Source organism: Gracilinanus agilis, chromosome 1 (genome assembly GCF_016433145.1).
Source record: "Gracilinanus agilis isolate LMUSP501 chromosome 1, AgileGrace, whole genome shotgun sequence".
In the NCBI taxonomy this organism is placed as follows: Eukaryota; Metazoa; Chordata; class Mammalia; order Didelphimorphia; family Didelphidae; genus Gracilinanus; species Gracilinanus agilis.
The window spans coordinates 497,397,720-497,418,124 of record NC_058130.1 but is presented as its reverse complement, the minus strand read 5'-3'; the positions used below and the strand labels follow the sequence as shown (position 1 = coordinate 497,418,124).

The 20,405-nt window shown below is 34.4% G+C and overlaps 1 protein-coding gene across 1 annotated transcript in view; it reads right to left on the bottom strand.

Annotated features, from left to right (window-relative positions):
* The window catches only part of NCOA2 (nuclear receptor coactivator 2), a 305,348-nt gene that overhangs the window by 109,970 nt on the left and 174,973 nt on the right, over positions 1-20,405 (bottom strand). Inside the window, exons 4-5 of the mRNA XM_044665931.1 lie at positions 3,541-3,645; positions 1,672-1,844 (exon numbers count right to left, since the gene is read on the bottom strand). Coding sequence (XP_044521866.1) covers positions 1,672-1,844; positions 3,541-3,626 — 259 coding nt within the window. The 5' untranslated portion in view covers positions 3,627-3,645. The remainder of the gene's footprint in view (positions 1-1,671; positions 1,845-3,540; positions 3,646-20,405) is intronic.

Sequence of the window (20,405 nt, the reverse complement as noted above, 5' to 3'; positions counted from 1 at the left end):
AAACTGAGGTAGAACATTTAAGTTTTTACAAAGACATTCCAGGAAAGTATGAGTTTAAGAGTTTGACAGATGTGTTCCAAAATCTGAGGGGAGAGGAAGCCCACAGAAAGAGGCAAAAGAAACACTAAGTTTAAGACTACTTATGTTTTTGAGAAGGAAACCAGAAAATGAAAAGCTATTAATTTAAAAACAAGCCCAATATGTTGTACTGGGTACTTAAATGACAAAGAAAATGGTCAGGACACTTATTTCTACTTCAAGCTCATCCCCTATCTGTCTTTAATAGCTTGAGGCAGATCATTTAAATTTTGTGAACCCTAGTTTCCTTGTTGGCTAAGAAAACAAAAAGTGTGGGGAACTAGATATTCTCTCAAGTCCACATCACTTTTATTTATTTATTCCAAATTTGATGAAATCAGCATTTTCATATACAAAGAAAAAAATAGAGGTTTAGCTTGCTTTTTTCACATCTACAAAATCGTTCCAGGCCCTTCCCACCTTCCCTGCATCACAAAAGTATTAGTTAGGGAGACCAGCTTTGTACACATAAATTAAGTCTTTCATGTTTCACATTTATGCTTAACAATTCACAGATTATTCTTCCAGCATTAATTCTGTGGCTGTATAAAATGTTCTCCTGTTTCTATTAATTTCATTGTTCATTATTTGTTTTGCTATTCCCCTCTTGATGGGTGGGCAACCCCTCAATTTCCAATTCTTTGTCACTCATGCTAGCTTTTAAATTTCTAACATCACTCGGTCATTTGCTTTAACCAGAATATAGAAGAAAGGCACACACCTATAAACAGAAAATTCTGTGATGATATTGGCAGGGAGATGGAAATTTGAGGGTTGATGGGTCAAATAAGGGTTTCAGCCTAATATAACTAACATGTAAAAGGGAATAAAAATTATCTTTCTAAAGGATTTACTCCTTGAATATCATATGAAAGGGTTTAGATGAAAGAGTATGGAATCTGAGGATGCCTTCAAAAACAGATTACAAGATAATCGTTTTAGCCCTGAAGTAAAATAGCACATGCATACTTCATGAGCATGTATTAGCCTAAAGGACTGAGACACTGTTGATGCCTGCCCAACAAAGTCTTTTTGGCACTACAAAGTCAAAAGTATCACTTCTTTTTTTTCCATAAGCAAAAATATCAAAGGAAAAGAGATAGAAAACTGGTCTCACACACTCACACAGACACACATAAAAAAGTAGGGGGAGGGGGGTGGGCGGGAAGGAAAGCTGTCATGTACTGTATCTAAACCTCACAAAAGAATTCTGACTAGAGATTAGGGCCTTTCAAATCTATTGTCATCTAGGATATGAAGTTCTAACCTAAGTGACACTGAAAGTGGAGGCTCAGAGACTTAAATCAAATGTGCTGACTAGTTGAAACAGGAGCTACTTCATGTTCTACAATTCTGATTTCCATCAAATTGGCTTTTCCTTAGCAAATTATGGACATCACTTGTATCTTAACCTATGAGAATAGCTGAATAAAAGTGCATTTTTAAAAAACTGAAGATGACACTTAAACTGTATCTTGTGCCATGAGCATTACTTCAATAATGTAAGCATAAGAAATGGACAGAGTATGAAGTGTCCATCAGATGCAGACCAAACAGAAATAACACTCTAAAACAATCAACCAGAGCTCTTACCTTGTTCTTTAATCTGACGAATTTGCTTCACAGTTTCTTTTAAGATTGCACATTTGTCAGGTTTAAAGTTAAAATTGTCAATGTCATTGAAGTTTGCAAATATCAGCTCGGCAAGCTCTTCAATGTATTTATTTTCCTGCTCACGGTTGCGTTTTTCTGTGTTCCTTTTAGGGCTAAGATGGAAATGAACACAATGTATACTTTTTTTGTACAGATGAATGTATACATACGTACATATATGAACACATCATTTGAAATAAAATAAAAATCTAACCTTTCATAGACAAATGTATTGGGGGAGGAAAGGAGGAAAGACTAAACTAAGATGATAGAAAAAAAACTTCAATGTCATAAAAATGAAAAGAAAATGAATAATTTTTACATACTACACCTTAGAGTGCTAGGTGATCTTTTGAAAAGCTTCTGGAATAAGAAGATATTTGAAAACCAGAAGACAATGACGTTAACTAAAAATAATCAAGTGAAACTGAACCTAAATGATTAAATTGTCCAAGCCAAATGATATGCAAAATGCAACTAAACAGGGGATTTTTTAGGTTTCTAATCTTTAATAAAAATAAATAAAATATAGTTGAAATTTCTCATGCCTATTTTAACTAGATGAAAAACTAAAAAAATTTCCTTGGAAACTATTTCATTAAATTAACATAATTCCTTCCTAAAGCACAATGAAGTTCTCAATCCCAAAATGAAAAGCAAATTAAAATACTTTAAATTATTTATTGTTTAAGATTATAATAAAAAATTTATGTATATATGGACCATCAAAATCTGATTATTTAGAACAATCAAATAATCAAGCCTCTACTACTGCATTGAGTTAATTTTTATAGTATCATGTTCAAGCTAGTAAAGACTTGAGATATTATTATTATTGGTACCAAACATCTAATCTTTCAGGCAACAAAAAAATTGAGGCCCACAGAATTAACAGACCAAACGTATGCTTGAGAGAGGTGGGACTAAATTGACAATTTAAGACTTCTTTCTACTATAACACCTTGCATCTCTTTCTGGGCCTTCTTAGTATTAGGCAGGATTAAACAAAAAGGAAATTTTAGGCATCTAGGAAGTGAGAAAGCATCAGATTAGAGATGAAGACAGGGGCTAAAAAGGAAGAGATGAATGAATCAAAAACTAGCCAGAGGAAAGGCCTGGACAAGTAGAAGTTTATCACATTCTCTATTCTCAATCACTTATCTAAATCTTTTAAGTCTTATCTTTTTTTATCTTTCTTTTAACTTCCTATAATTTGGGGCTAATTTTAGAGCATTAGTAATATATGTACTATTCCTTTTATTTTTTCTTTTCATTCCACCCCAAGAAACTGAACTATAGACTATATATACTTTCCATCTTTATTTCTCTCAAAACCAAATTATAAGTGTATACTTCAATCCCAACATCAAACACTATAACTTCTTTTATTGCATACCATAAACCTGTTGGTGTTCTGTTTCTCCAAAAGTAAAAAATAAAAAAAATAAAAATAAAAACCAAGGACTACCAGTTTAAATAATTTTAGGGGTTACTAGAAAGATTCAGAAAAAATAAGCTTAGTTCTTCTGATTAAAAAAAAACCCTGCAACTTTACAAATGCAGAATATAAAATTTATGCATATTTTGCCATAAGAATTGCTAATAAGCAAAAATCATATACTTATATTTGAAGTCTTTACTTAAAGTTCTAGAATCACACTTTTTTTTGATACTCTATTGTATTTTTATTCATTTTGTTAAATTACATTTATAATTACAATTACACTTCAACCTGGTTCTGGTTGTAAGAATCACACTTTTAAAGGTGGCAGGAACCTAAGAATTGAAAAAGTTCCCAATGAATCGAACCTGGGTCCAAGCTGATCAGGACATTCCTTTCGCTTTCTTGTCTCTGCCCTAGATGGGTCAGAGGTATTTTCTCCCATCCCACTCATCTTGAACACATATCAGCAACTACAATGAAAGAACAAACAAGGATGATGTATTAGAACAATAACATATGCTTGATTTGTGTAGCACATATCAACAAGTATAAATCAGTAAGTTAATTAATAAGCCTATACACCTCCAACTGATATTCTTTGGCTCACATAAAAAGATTAACAATGAAGTTGTTAAAGAAATTAAAATTTGTTTATTTCATTGGAATAAAAAGTTTCAAAGTAAGATACATTCCAGCAACACTTGGAACTGGCATCCTCCTGGTTAACACTCAAGTCACTATAATTGTCCTAGTTTCTGGAGTAATTTTGACATAATGTGGAAACTCATAGGGTGTTGTAAATGGGCCCCTCCCAGTCTCTGTTCTGGGTCAGCCAATGTAAAGGACCAGTAAATGAAGGAGTGCCAACTAAAGGCTTTTAAGCATACAGATATGAAACTACTCTCCTTTGTGTCTTTTCTAATTAATTTTTTAAACCCTTACATTCTGCCTTAGAATCATTACTATGTATTGGTCCAAGGCAGAAGAGTGGTATGGGTTAGGCAATGGGAGTTAAATAATTTTCCCAGGGTCACATAGCTAGGAAGTGTCTGAGGCCAAATTTGGATGCAGGACCTCCCATCTCTGGGCCTGGTTCTCAATCTATTGAGCCACCTAGCCATCCCCCCCTACAACCCCCAAATAATTTTTTTAAAAGAAGTTCTCTCTCAGTGGTAAGGGTTTTCCTCTACGCTCTCCTACCCCTCACTTCCTAGTGCCTTCTGTGGCAAGCTCTCCTCCCTCCTTAAATACATCTCTACACTCCCTGCATTGAAAGACAGTTAACATATCATATCTATCCTTCTGTGATGACTTTATTCCTTCTCCTAAGTTTTCACCAAATCTGATCAGTCAAGCAAGGCCAAACTCCAGATATGGACTGTTTTCTTTTACTTTAGGAAAAAGAACTGTGTTCTGAAGTTGAAATAATTTCAAACTAGAAAAATGAGTAGACCATACAAGACAGCAAGAACCAGTGTGTTGACATTCATTTTAATATCTAATTATCTATTCAGTACTCATTTTGACAAAACACAATAAAAAAGAGAAATGCTATCTCAGACTTACTTGAGTTTTAATCATATTATCCATATCAATTAAATGTAAATTAGTGAACAATATGGGAAAATGTTTTGAAAATTATAAAACACTATACAAATATTAAATTATTCTTTCATAACAATTTGTTATCTAAAGTCAAACCAAAATATGACTCAGTAACCACTCTAAAGTTATGTACTATATACAATATATCCGCAAATTTTATTTCTCTTCCTCCAAATAAAAACAACCTTACACAAACAGCAATATATTAGCAGCAATACAAAAAGAGTATCTGAGAATGGGGTTGGGTGAGGTATAAAGTACAACTCACTGATTCAATTATTATGAAACAGAAAAATACTTATTACTGACTACTGAAATGGCTTCGAATAAGTTCCATACTCATGTCTCATTAAGGTATTACAAATACGTAAAATAGATATAATCAGAGTGATGCCACAAGAGAATTTGATATCATAATTACCGTCTAATTAAAATGCAGTTATGCATAAACACAATATTTGGGGAAAAGTTTTATCATTTTTAATGGAGACTATATTTCCACTAATATTCAACACAGCACAAAATCCATTATCAATTATCTCTTCTGAAAAGAACTTGACATGGCTTTCAAGACATAGCTGAAAGTGTAACTAAATGTCATTAATCTCTTGATATAGGTGGATGATCAAGTTATATGGCTTCAATGAAAAGTATATTATAGAACTATTTTATCTTGGAGAAAGTTCCAACAACATGAAAATATTATTTGAACTTAAACTATAAAATTCTCAATGTGTGCCAAGGAAGGATAGGGACTAAGTGTGAATTTTAATCCATACAAAGGACTTATAAATTGCAAATACCTGGATAATGTAAGGTTAACATGGTAAAATGTATAGGTGAATATTTTAAGAGATTTGGTGGTTCCTAAAATAACTTTAATAGGGAAAATTTTTAATTTATATTTTTTCAATTAACATAAATGCATTTCCTTTCTTTCCCAATCCAACCAAGATAAAAAGAAAAACAAAACTAATATAAGATTTTCTTTGCCAAAAGAAAAAAATTTTTAAAATGTCCTCATAACACAAGATAAATGATTTAAGATTTTATATAAATACTTTTAAAGAGACTTCAATTTATAAAGTAATTGTAAAAGCTGCCAACAAGTATGTGCCATTAGATTTCTCTAATGGATCAAAAACTGGTTTATTTCTCCTGAGAGTCAATTAACTGACTAAGATCCAAGAGTAGAAGGAAGTCATTCTACACCAAGGTGACATCCATATGAACTCAACCAATAATACAACATCAAAGTGCCAATATACAAATAGTTGAGTCATACACATATGCTAAAAGAAGAGACAGGGTTTATGATAGTGATTCATGATTAGGTCAGTGACACCATAAATTACAAAAGAGTTATCCTTGAGGAGATTGCACGGGAGTAATGCAGATTGTGCAATGAAGCAATGGAAACCACATTATTATATCCTAGCTGTTTGCAAAAATTTGGCACCTACAAAACATAGAAAGATGGCAGATAAAGAAACAGTGCATGGAGTACAGGAACTGGAGTCAGGAAATTGTACTTTAGATATTTAGTTGTGTGATTTGGGGCAACAAATTTTAACCTCTTTCTTCCTTAGTTTCCTTATCTGTAAATGGGGATAATAAAAACCACCTAAATATATATATAACTCAATGGTTGTTGTGAGGATAAAATATTTGTTGATTACTTTGTAAACCTTAATATGCCATGTAAATAATAGTTTAGTAACACGATGTTAGAATTATAAATAAGAAGTTCATTATTATTTTTACAAATCAATAGATGAGATATTGCCATAATTATAGGCCTAAAAATATCTTTGAGAGTTCAGCAAATACATTATACTAGAACCAGCACATCATGCATTAGTCTAAACTGTTGCTCACAACTAATTTGGGTTTAAACATCGATCTATGAATTTGATAAATTTTTAATAAATGTTGCCCTAAATGAAAATTCAAAAAAAATTTCCTACCACCTTGAGATGACTAGATTTTGAAATATATAGACCTAGCAGAAGAAATTAAGTATATATCACTGCCAGCATCCAATACTTTATTGGACTTATTGTAAAGATTTTATCATCAAGCCTTCAAACGATATTTTTGTTTGGCCCATTTTATCAACTTCTGCAAATTAATCAGATTTAAAACGGGAAGGGATACCTAGGTCTAACTTCTTCATTTTCAAGATGTTGAACTGAAGCCCATAGACTCTATGGCACAGAGGTTAAATGTCCAAAGTAGGAGTTAAACCCAGGTTCTTTGCATTCACTATCGGCAATCACAAGTACTATGTAACATCTGAACTGCATCAAAAAGCCAAAAAAAAAAAAAAAAAAAAAAAAAAAAAACAAACAAAAAAAAAAAACATAAGAACACCATAACAGTAAGTACTCTTATCTATAAAGGACTTTAAGATTGATTAAATCCTTTACTCATGAAATCTTCATAAGGTAGTGTAAATGTTACCTACCATCTGACTATTGGAGATGAGGAAACAGGGGAAAAGAGAGTGATCAGAAATAATCATTATCAGAATTTAGATATGATTTTCTGAAACCAAGAACAATAGCTTCATTATATGTATACCCATTGGCCTCTACTTCCTCCCTAAATGATAAGTTTTATATTTGTTGTTTTAAAATAGTTACCTATATCTTTCTTTTTTTTCTGGGATAATTATTCTTCATCTGAGAGACAAGAAAGAAAGGAAGTGGGAAAATAGCATTGGCCAAGAGGAAGAAAAATTCGAAAAGACTGGAAAAATGAGACTTAAGGGTATACAAAAAGACAAAGGAGGACAATGCAGCTATGTGGTGCAGTGCAGGGTACTAAAATTGTGATCAGGAAGACCAAAGTTCAAATTCTGCCTCAGATACACTCATTAGCTATGTAGTCCTGGGCAAGGAATGAGGATAATAATATTTATCCTACAGAGTAGTTGTAAGCATCAAACAAGATTGTAAATGTGTATAGTGTATTCCAAATCTTGAAGTCTTATAAAAAAATGTTATATTATACAAATGAAAGAAGTGCATGGAAAGAAGTGAGACAAGAAGAATGGTAGAGAAGGAATCCCCCCTCCAAAAAATGCCAATACATGAAGCCTGGGAAGCATCTCTTGTGGAGATATAGTCTCCTCTCAATTACTTCCACAGGTGCTCCAGTCATGTTATCAAAAACCTAGAACACAACATTCTTATCATCAATGTCTTTGGCACTATCAAATGTTTGGACATCAGAAAAAAATATAATTTTTTCAGTGGAAATAACATGAAAGGGATGTCATCTGTTTTGCTGCTGTTGTCTAAGAATCTTGAGATCTTTCCATTTGACTTCAAACAAGAAGCTGCCATATTGACTATCTTCCCCATTAAAATGAGTTTACTGAAAACAGAGTTCATTTCTTCATATCCCTAGCATCTTTACACATAGCAAGAGCTTAAGGCTTGCTTGTTGCTTCCCCTCTTTCCTTCATAAAAGGCAGATAACCCCATTAGTAGCCATTTACCTAAATGAATAAAAAGGCACATTGCTTCATTTGGCATTGTTCTAGATCTCCAAATACTGCTGTTGCCCTAGCTACCACCCAAATCTAAATTGTATAAATACAATCATTTAAGGAAAGTGGAAACAATTGTATATTTAGCTCAAGAGGCCAGTTGCAATGAAACAGTTTGTGAAAGGGTAGTATTGTGTTGAAGCATGAGGTGCCACTGTCACAAAATCCAAGTTCTTTTCTGTCAGGGATAGGGAAGGCCTATTAGAGAACCAAAATCAATCAGGTAAAGAAGCATTTTTAAAGGCTTATAACATGTCAGATGCTATGCAAAATGCTGGGGATACAGAAAAATGCAAAAATAGATCTGGCCCTACAGGAATGGTCATTTTCCCAACTGCTGTGATGAGGTAATATTAATCTATATGTTTATATAAACATATGTTTGCACATAGGAAGATACTAGAGCTCCAAGAAAGGCCTCCTGTAAAAGGTAATTGAGATGAATTTTGAACCCAAGGATTCTAGATGCCACAAGTAAGGAGAATGAATATTCCAGCCATGGGTACAGTAGGTGCAAAGGCTGGAGCATCATATTGGCAACTGAGCCAAAATGACTAGACTTTGAAGGCATAACAGGAATAATGTGTAACAAGACCGAAAAGGACTAAGTGATGAATTTTAAATGCTAAAAAGAAATTTTCATATTTGATCCTAAAATAGGATTTTTCTTGTGTCCTTCTGTCTTACAAATGTTGACTTCAAGGCAGAGAATGAGGGCAAGGCAACTATGGTTAAGTGACTTGTCCAGTCATACTGCTAACAAGTGTCTGAGGCCAAATTGGAACCTAGGTCCTCCTAAATGCAGGCCTAGCTCTCTATGCACTGAGCCACCTAGCTGCCCCTTCAAGAATAGGATGTTACTAGAGATAACTGGTTGTGAGGAGGAGGAGGAGGAGGAGGAGGAGGAGGAGGAGGAGGAAGAGGACATAACCTAATATGTATTTTAGGAAAAACATTTTAGTAGCTGTGGAAGAATCAAATAGGAAATTAGTACAATAGTGCAGGGAAGATGTGATGAGGCTCTGAATTAGGGTGATGGCTGTGTGTGCTGAAAAGAAATATATGCTAGAGATGTCATGAAGGCTGAAATGGCAAGATTGAATAACTGACAAGAAGGATGGTATGCCTGAGAATGATGACAAGTCTGGAAATCAAGGTGACTAAAGTGGTAGTGATTTTGACATCCCTGACAGTAACTAGGAAGCCTGGATGAGTCATTCTGTACTGGACTTGTCAAGTTGAAGATGGCTCCAGAACATCTAGTTCGAAAGGTAGTTGATGATGCAAAGACTAGGAGTAGATAATATTGATCTGGACATCATCTTCCTAACAATGATAACTGAACACATGGAAGATCAAGAGGTAACCAACATATGAAAAGATAAGAAAGGACAATAGCAAACTATCTTAGTTTGTTTAGGCATTGGAACTCAAGGTGCTTAGATTCTAATAGAGTTGAGACATAAGTGATAGAAGCAGAATTCCAAAATCTGCTCAGGTTAAATATACTAGTAAGAGCTAATGCCGAGTTTTATCATTTCCTAGTTCCTTTTTAAGAGCTGATGTTATAAACCATGAACCTTAAGTGGCAGATGACTACACTTACGGACTTTTTTTTTCCTTAATCAAATAAAAACTATCAAAACATTTTTGAATCACATTGGAAATTTATTTAGCTGTTTTCTAAAGAATAATGGTCAGATTTGGTCTTCTCAGAATTCTGCCCCTCCTCCACCCTGCATCAATGTTTGACTTTTTAGAAATATCACATATATATGATATATATAATATAATATAAGTCCATCACATTTTAAAACTACCTTTCATTTTTTAACTTGTAATAGTTAAAGCAGACTAGAGGATGTGAAAGCTGAAACAGTCGTCTTGTTATTGATAATAGTCTTGTTATTGATAATGACCCAAGAACATATCCTTTGAAATCTCTTTTTCCACCCCTATCCTTTCACAGCTTCTCAACATCTGGTAGCAACTGGATCACTCTCAGTGATTATAATTATCAGAAAATACTGCTTATGTAATTTTCATTTTTGTGGTTTATATTGAGCAGTTACAAACTCTGATTTGAAAGTCTCAAAGAATCCTGACATTCACATTGATAATAGGGCAGAATATAATGATAGAATATTGTCAAACCCAAGTTTATAATTTATTGCTAGTTTCCTTAGGTTTCCTTTCATAATTATGAATGTAAATGAATTTTATATTACATTGAACCCCTGGGTGTCTAAGTATGATACAGACTGTTATGTATATTGTAATATATAGATATAAGCAGATATATTTTGACTTGTCTATCTCACCCAACTTATTCCCATTTGAAAAGAAGATAAGGAAAAAATTTTCCCCCACAAATTTTCCAACAACTAAGGCTTCTCTGCTTGGGATTTAGTCCTTAAAAAGTCATTTACATAGCCAAAGACAGAGTGATCTAGATGAGGCTCTTTAAAGTTGTGTGTATAATGTGTTCCATTGAATAAAGTATTTGAAATTTTTTTTTCCTGGTGCCAAGTCTTGCTTCATTCATTTCAGATGGTCATGAGAGATAGATCATGTACAATGTATCCTGATAGGTAAAAGTATATGACCAGTAATAAATCTCTGTAATATCAAATTAGCAAGAGTATTTGAAATGAGGCTTGTGATAATTAGATTAAATCTACACAGCCCATTTTTAGATTTAATCACCAAAGGTGAAAACATCTCCATTTTGGGTGGTCTGTAACCCATGTGTGCTAGATTAACAAATCAGAATTTACTTACTGCCTCATGGGCAGTCCTAAGAAAAGTGTCTGTTGTGATTGGACACATAAACTAAGAGGAGGCCACAGGAAGTGATGCAAAAGAGACCTCAGTCAGCTGGGCTCTCACTCTGCTGGTTTGTGAATAGGACCTGAAGGAGCTCTTCTGTTTCATGACCAGACTTCCAAGTGGTGAGTGTTAAGACTGAATCTTCCTGAACTTCTCTTAAGGAACTTCCCTTTTAAAGAGGCTCTGTGACTGAAGCTTTTGCTTCATTCACCTCCAGGCCTCTGGCCCTCTGAGTTTCCAGCCTTGGAATCAAGGCTGGATTTCCCTCAACTGAGGGTTAATTAGATCTACCTGGATTAACTAGGGGATCAGAGCAAATTACCTACTGTGTTAGATTCTTATTTCCTTATTTCTTCTTCCTCTTCTCATTTGTAAATAAACTTCCATAAAAGTCATTTTAACTTGAGGTTACTCTTTAATTGGGGATTGTTCAATCCCCTGGTGACTTGACCTTTTAATATATTCAACCCCAAACCCCCTTTTCTCCCTTACAGGCTTTATATCCAATCAATTAATAAACATTTATTAAAATCTCACTATGTGGTATACTCTATACCAGAAATGGAAAACCTATGGCAGAGGTGCCAAATATGGCAAGGCACATGGCTGCCCTTCCGTCTCCCCAACACCCTAGTATGTTACTGGAAAGGCAAGAGGGATTCGGGCAGAGCTGCTCCCTTAATCCTCTCCACCATGCCTGATGACATTTTTTCACATGCCCCACCCCTCTGCCCAGAAATCAATGGGAGCTCACAGGGGGTAAGGTGGGTGGCTCACAGGCCTCAGAGCTGGAGGGGAAGAGAGCACTGGGGCCATTCCCCTCCCCCTCTCTACACATCCCCTCTGTGGGTTTGGGGACAGGGCAAGTCTGGCATTCAGTGGGAGGAAGGGGCATGGCAATTGGTGCCATTGCTGCTCTATACCAATCAGGAGTTACAAAAATAGACAAAAGACATGCCCCCAAGGAGATTACAATCTAAAGGATTATAATGTAAACCCACTGGTATGTTGAAACTTGCCTTAAATATATTTTTGTCTTGAAATATTAAGAGTTTGAAGACTTCAAAATTATCAAAACCCTCAGAAACTAAGCCTGTTTTGATAAAAAACATGTCGCTTATAAACTCATTTACATACTTTGAGAATTTTCTAGCATTTAAAAATTTTATGATTTCAGAGATTCCTTGTTTATATAGAATATACAAATTTAAAGTCTTTAAATTAGTTTCAAAGAATAGCTTACAGATATCACTGAGGATTAAAATTTACTGGGTGAATTTCAATTTACACCTATGTGTAATCTGTAGAGGTACTATAAAAATGAATTTAAGGACCAACTAGGTGACTCTGAAGCCTGAGAGCCAGGCCTAGAGGCAGGAGACCCTGGGTGCAAATCTGATCTCAGACACCTCCTAGCTGTGTGTCCTTGGGCAAGTTACTTACCCCCATTACCTAGCCCTTACCACTCTTCTTCCATGGAACCCATATATATTTTTAATATCAAGACTGAAAAGTAAGGTTTTTTTTAAAAGTCAAAATCAAATAAGTCATATTTTTAGGAAATCCAGACAGTAATTATATTTCTTCTATTTCTACTCATTTTTTACTATGAGTATCTTAGATGCAAACCTACAGAACTATACTTTTGATGTATTACAAGTACTAAGGCAAATTTTTAAAAAATAATGGAGCAAATTTAAAAATATTTTGAAAAGGCTAGATTTTTTTTCCTGTTGGGCTATTTGATCAGAAAAATTCAAAAAGCACTGTTCTAAGAGTACTACTGTTCCTTAAAGGGCCTAAGAAAAGTCTTTCTGGGAAAACTTTGCATAAAAATCAGACGTCTGAATACACAATCTTTACCCCTTTCCCTTGGCAGAGGTGGGATAGTTAAGAATGAGAATGAACTACTACTTATTTGTCTAGTGTTAACATATACTGTCTTTCTCTCCACCTCAATTCCCCCCACCCCCAAATTGGCTTCTAATGTTATGCCTAACTAGTAATGATCTATATATAGTAACTGCCACTGCTTACTGGGGTGTTGAAGGCTAGGAACAAGGTTAGCTCCTTTAGTCACATGTTTGAAGTCTTAGTGCATCTATCTAACTGTTGGAGACTTAAGTATCTGTGTGTTTGAGATACAGAACTAAGCAGCTGCCTGACTAAATCAGCTTTAAATGCCACCAAACTCAAAAACATCCATTTTGTAAATAACTTCACATACACCCCTTTTTAAAAAGCAGTATTATGTCTCTGATTATCAAATACCTAGAAAAGAGGTGTTTATAAAAGTTTTATCAACATGGGATGATTGTAAGGATCTGTGTAATAAACAGGAAGGAAAAAATAGCAATGAAATATGATTGTGGTTCTGTAGTTGTGTAGATTTCCAGGAAATGTATCTTTTAGGTACATTATGATAATTGGGGGCGGGAGAATGAAACAGCTTGGCACTTATCAGTCTTGAGTAGGTGCAAATCAAATACAAACAATCTGTTCAGTTAGGTTACTATACTTAGATTTAAAGATGTTACTTTCTTAAACCATTTTTCCCTTTTGAGGAATTGTTAGTGATTCCACTCACTGAAAGATAAATGTGTATAGAGCCTAGACCTTACCACTCTTCTGCCTTGGAGCCCAATAATACATAGTATTGATTCTAAGATGATAGGTAAATGTTTAATTAAATATATAGGGAGAGCAAAAGAAATAAAAGTTACTTGCATGAAGGGCAATAGCAGATATTGAATCAGGAAGGCTTCTGTATAAGAGGTGGCCCTAGATATAACATTGGGGGATATTGGGGGTAGGGGATAAGAGTGGGAGGATTCTAAGAAGTAACTATACTGAGCAAAAAATGTACTTCTAGGCACAGAAAATAGCTTGCACAAAGACACTAAGATGGGATATGGAGTGTGTGAGGAGCAGCAGGAAGGCAGCTTTGATTGGAGCACAGAATGGTGTGTAAATGGAATTAACTAGCCAATTCATAGTCAAAAATCTACCTACCCTAGGCATAGAAATGATGTAATCCTCACTTCCCTTAATGGGCAGGGGAGACCAGTTACCCACACGTGACAATAAGTAACAAATCAAGAACAAGGGTCTGCCCTTGGGGTAGTCCAAAATCAGTGTAGAGACTGCCATTTGTCCCCTTGAATTAGAGGTGGACCCATGGGAAGTGACGAAAGACACTATCTCTTTAAGTAAGTTGGTTACTTCCTGTGGAGGCAGTTCCCACTTTGAACTTGGTGCTGAAGGACCTCCCTTCAGACCTCAGGCAGCTTCTACTCTGTATTGTCAGGAGGGTAAGTTAGGCTGACTTCCTTGGCCTACCTAGGCCCCTTCCAAACTCTGCCTTAAGTAGGCACTTGCCTATCTGGTCACTAGGCCTTGTGGCTTGCAGCCTAATTTATTTAGCCTTTTAACCTTCTCTCGTCCAGGCCTCAGCAGGTCTGGACTGGCCTCTCCCTTCCACTTCATTCCCAAACCTTTACCTTCCTAATTGTAAATAAACTGCCTAACCAGATGCTGATTGGGTCTGATTTAATTACGGAATCAACCTGAATTGTTGATTCCTGGCGGCCACATTTTAAATTCATATCTATAAAATACCTAAAATCTCCCTCTTACAATGGTGAAAATAAGTCATATGCAAGTAAGGAAAGGTAGCTTAGAACCAACTAGTGAAGAAGTGTAAATAGAGAACTGTAACTACTTAACCTAGAGGGGTCTGTATACAGTCCTAGAATTCATATGAAGCTATAGAAAGGACTGGAGCTGACATTGAGCTGCCTCCCCCTTCCCAATTCTTTCTGACACCAAGCTGGGCCCTGTTATCCATTGCACTTCATTGTCTGATTACACCATTCAGCAATGCTCTCTTTTCCACTTCTTAACTCAGCATTTTGGTTAATAAATAACAGCTATTTATTTGGTTAACAAAGAACTTTACACTTTAACTCATTTATCCCTGTGAAGTAGGCAAAATAGTTATTATTATGCCCCTTTTATAGATGAGGAAACTTAAGTCACAGAAAAATTAATGGGATTGTCCAGGGTTATAGACATGCAGTAAAAGACAGAGTGAGGATTTGAATCCATGGCTACTGACTCCAATAATTTTCCACTAAACCATGATGACACAGGAATAAAAATAGCAAATTCAATGAGATCTTCAAATTATACACAAAAAATAAAAACTTTAAGGATTTTTATAAAAGGAGATGATTATGCTAGCTTTTATCAGGTCATCTTATAAACAAAGAATATTAAAACATCTGATTTATAATAAACCTAATAAAATTCAATTAAAGAATAAAAACAGTATCTTTAAAATGGTTGTTTAATAAAGACCTGAGGCAATCGATAGCAGCTCTACATTCTTTTCCTCTGGTAACAAGGTAGCACAGTGGACAGAGTAGCAGGCACAGTCAGGAAAACTCATCTTCCAGAGTTCAAATCAGGCTGTAGGCATTTACTAGCTATGTGACCTCCAGGGCTAAAATTACTTAACCAATGTTTACCTCAGTTTCTCATTTGTAAAATGAACTGTAGAACAAAATGGCAAACAACTCCAGGATCTTCTCCATGAAAACCCCAAAAGGGGTCACAAAGAACTGGACACAAATGAACAATAACAACAGCAATTGCAAATATACAATTTGCTACTTATAAAAGGCCCTAGGGAAACTCAAGCATTGGAAGAAGCAAAAACATAAATAATTGGAATTTAATGAAATTTAAAAGGAAAATATAGTAATAATTAATGTTAATCTTTTTTTTTTAAAGAAGACTGTCAAACATAGAGGAAGATTTGTATGAACTGATACAGAATGAAGTGATTGAAACTAGGAGAATAATTTAATTTAGTAAGCTAATTAAGTACACACTAGCTGTGTGACCCCTGGGCTTACTTACTTTAGTTTGCATCAGTTTCCTCATCTATAAAATAAGATGGCAAACTACTCCAGCATCTTTACCAAGAAAACTCAGATGGGGTCACAAAGAGTCAGGACACAACTGAAACAAACGAACAACAAAAAACAAAAAAGTACCTACTATGTGCAAGGCACTGTGCTAGCACAATTGCAACAAAAAGAGGCAAAAATATTCCCTGCCCTCCAGTAGCTAATAATCTAATTTTTATTTTTTAAAATAATGTAAAGTAAAAACCGTCTTTTTAAAGACTCTGGTTTTGAAGAACCAATGCAAAACCCAACCACAAATTTAAAAGAATCATCCAGTAATAAAACAATATCTACCTGCCTGCAAAGTAATAAAAACTGAAGAATTGAATAAGCCATGGCAAAAGGAGGGGGGCCTTTTTCTTGCTAATCATATTTGATGCAGTGGTTTTAGTTTTCTTTTAATTTGGGGAAACAGGGTTGTGGTTAACCCCCTGCCCCCCAAAATATTTTTTAAAGGAAGATTGTAAAGAAATACAGAAGAGATACCTGGAAAGGAGAAGGGCACTTTCATATACATAGAAGAACAAAAAGAAAGGATTTTAAATGAAACTACAGGTTGGTTTCTATAATAAACATTTAACTGCTGTCCTTAACATGATGCTTTTTGGTTTTCTGTCCGGCAAATTTTAAAAATGCTTCAGTAGTACTCTTTCCTGGCTATCCAAACCCAGGCTCCCTCTCCCTTCCACCTATCCCCAAATTAAAGAGAGAAGGAAAAAGGGGTGGGGGGGAGAAGAAGGAGGAGGAAGGAGAGAGTGTTTTAGAGTTCTTGTTCCAAATAGGCACAGTGAAGCAAAACAAATCCCCACAAGGACTACAGCAAAAGTATTGGAACTAGAAAGGGTCAGGTTATCTAGGTCAAAGTCTTTGTTTTACAAATGAGGAAACCAAGGCCCAGAAGTTAATGACTTGCCCAAGCTAGAATGATAATACTTTTTGATGTAGACCACAATTATGCTCTTCACCAGATAAGTATGAATGCACAATTTAACTTACAGATTTTGGTTTCTAATTTTTATCTTAGATAAAAGTAGGCAACTTTCCTCAAAAAGGAAGGAAAAAGAGACCTGGTGTCATACCTGCATCAATCTGCATATTAATTAAAAAATGAAAAGGGAATATACAAGTTACATTCATATTTACAAATGGTTTAACCATTAGTAATCAAGGCATGTAATTCCTTATGGCACAAATCTTGGAAAGATTACATAATGCAATAGCTTTTTATAGTGACTTCTTTTGGATACCTAAAATCCTTTGGAGATAACAACATGAATATATTTTCAAGCATAAGTACTGCAAATTTTAGCCACCTTTCTTTCCCTTGTCCTTGAGATGACTTTCTTGCAAAGTAACAGATTACAATAAGGAACTCCATGTTTCTACAGCAAATTAATGTTGACATCTGAGAAAGTATAATTTCACACAACAAAATGATCCACTGCTAAACCAAAAAGGAGCAATACACAATGTATACATTTGAAATAAATACATGAAAGAAATGTAGCAATCCTGAACATTTTCTATTTGTAGTAAGACAACAGATTTTCTTGCCAAAAAACATATCCAACAGTGCTACACTGCATTACAGAAATAAAATTACTTTAGTCAATCCAAAATGTTATTATTTTTGCCAGAATTATGAAGAAACCTTAAGCAGATATTTGTCCTTATAGGACACTGCATTGTCTTTCACTTTCCAGAGAGAAATATTTTAAGCTTCTTTATTACCAAGGGTATATGTGCATTTAGGCTCTTAATTGCTCATATTAAGTCAGATATTCATAACAGGTAGTAAAATTTTGAGAAAGATTCACTTTACATAAAAATCACAGAGTAGATATGTTACCAAAAACTGGGTGAAAAATTCAAATTCACTCTGCAGCTTTAATTCCTTATGTGTTTTTTTTTTTAGAATAATAATAAACTAAAAAACCTAACCTGCAAATAAAGCACATGCAAAGTCTAACGGTAACTACAGGATTGTAATGCCCTGCAATTACAATCATTTTTCTTTTCAGGTCAATTCTTTAAGCTGCTTCCAGCACTTGCCTCTCAGACTACAGACAAATGTTTAACTAAAAGTTCCTTTCCTCTCTAGATTTGCTTTTATGTAGTGATCTAAAAGTGGAGTACTGGAATAATTTTCCATTTTCTGACTGAAAGCCAATAACATTCATGAATTTTTTAGGTGAAAGATACTTCAACATGCCATTGGGAAACTAATAAACACATCAGGCTGAAAGTGGGCAGGCGCAGCCCTTTAGCACATGCTGCAGCAATCAAATTAAATAGCTAAATTCCATATTCAGTGGTTACACAGCTATTTCATTGTATCACATTCATTGTCTACCGGTATTTTAAGTAACAAAAGTACCTTTTCAAATGTTACTTTTACCTAACTTAAATACATGGTATATAAAGAAACAGGGAATTTTTTAAACTATCATTATAAAAGAGGGAAAACCTCAAATCTGACATCAATGCCATAACATGGCTGCTGCTTTCTATATTACCATAGGCTAAGTCACATAATATAACCAGTCACTGACCTGCTTTTATGTCAGTCTGTTCTAATATGTCTAAGAATAGCAAGACTTCAGATGAGAAATCATATTGGGGAAAAGATGCATACATTATATAATGTAAGTTATTCCTCTCTCCCACTCCCCATCTTTGGTGTACTTTTAGCGTTTAATATCCTACCAAACAGATTTGACTGAAAGCAAAGCATGCCCAAAAAAGTAATCAAAATGAGAACAGTATTATGCTTATGATTCAGTACCAAAATTTCTTAAATAAAAATTTTATCATCTTTCCTTTGTTCAAAGAACTAATTAGTATTTCAGTTATTAGGATAAAAAATTGCTGTGTAATTTACAAGGAAAATCCTGCTTAGATCCCACAAGCAAGCATTTTTCTCTATGAACAAATTATTCTTACATTCACAATTTATAAAACTATATGAAAAATAAACATATAATCTCTTCTATAGTGTAACACATTACACCAAAATTAAGTGTGGGATGTTAAGGTTCATATGCTCATTACTAAGGGAAAAATTTGCTATCTTAATGTATAGATCTTGTCTTATTGCACAAAAACTAGCACATTTTAAAAAACGTCCTAATGATTTACCTATGAAAGATCACTACATTTAAAAATTCATTTTTCAACAAAGAAATATAATTCCATAGGTACAAGTTAATTCCTTGTTTAAGCTAAATATATAACTGAATCTGAATCACTTCTCAACCACAGTGGAGAGAATGTTTATTGAAAAGAAATCTAATATTGTTGAAATCACAAACCAGCTATTAAATATTTCTAGTATACCCAGGATAGGTGGAGATTGTTTGAATTAAATGCTACATACTGAAATTCTAATTGATATAGAATATAAAAATCATTAATTACAAGAGATTGCTTCACTTTACAAAAGAATTCACAGTTGGATTCTTTTCAACAACCAGTTCCTCATGCCCATTTAAAATTAAGAAAAATTCAATAAATAGGAACGCAATCATGTAATCATAAAAGTTATAGCCAGTACTACTCTACCCGGACAGCCTCTTAATGGACAGGAAGACACTGTGGTACAATGATTATGAAGAATAATAGAGTAAGAATTTTTAAAATGTGTATGAATACAATATTCCTCGTTACTATCTGCATGACACTGAACAAATCATTTAACCTCCAACAGTAGTTTTAATGCTATCTCTATGGTACCTCACAACTAAATCCTATTATGATAGGACAACATATTCACTTCACTTTTCCCAGTTTGGCATTAGTAATGAAAATAGAAATTACCTAAAATATTTTAGCAAAATGTTAGATTAAGTGCATACATTTAAACTACATCATCATATTTTCTGTTGCCCATACTTTTACTATGTTTGACCATTTATTCTAATAACATTTTAGGAAAGCATGAGCCTTGCTTCACTTAAAGCAAGGATTTCAAACTCCTGGTCACTGCTGCATTAAGAAATGTAAATTCCATTCTTGGACTTTGGACCTTCTTGAACCTGTAGTTTGCCATCCTGCTCTAAAAGATTAAAAGATAAGGATATTCTTTAGTAAATGACATTTTTAACCATTCTGGGTTCTATTTTCCACTCCAACATCTTCATGTTTTCTCTATCATTCCAAGAAATATACATGTCTATCTGTCGCGCTCTCTCTCTCTCTCTCTCTCTCTCTCTCTCTCTCTCTCTCTCTCTCTCTCTCTCTCTCTCTCTCTCTCTCTCTCTCTCTATCT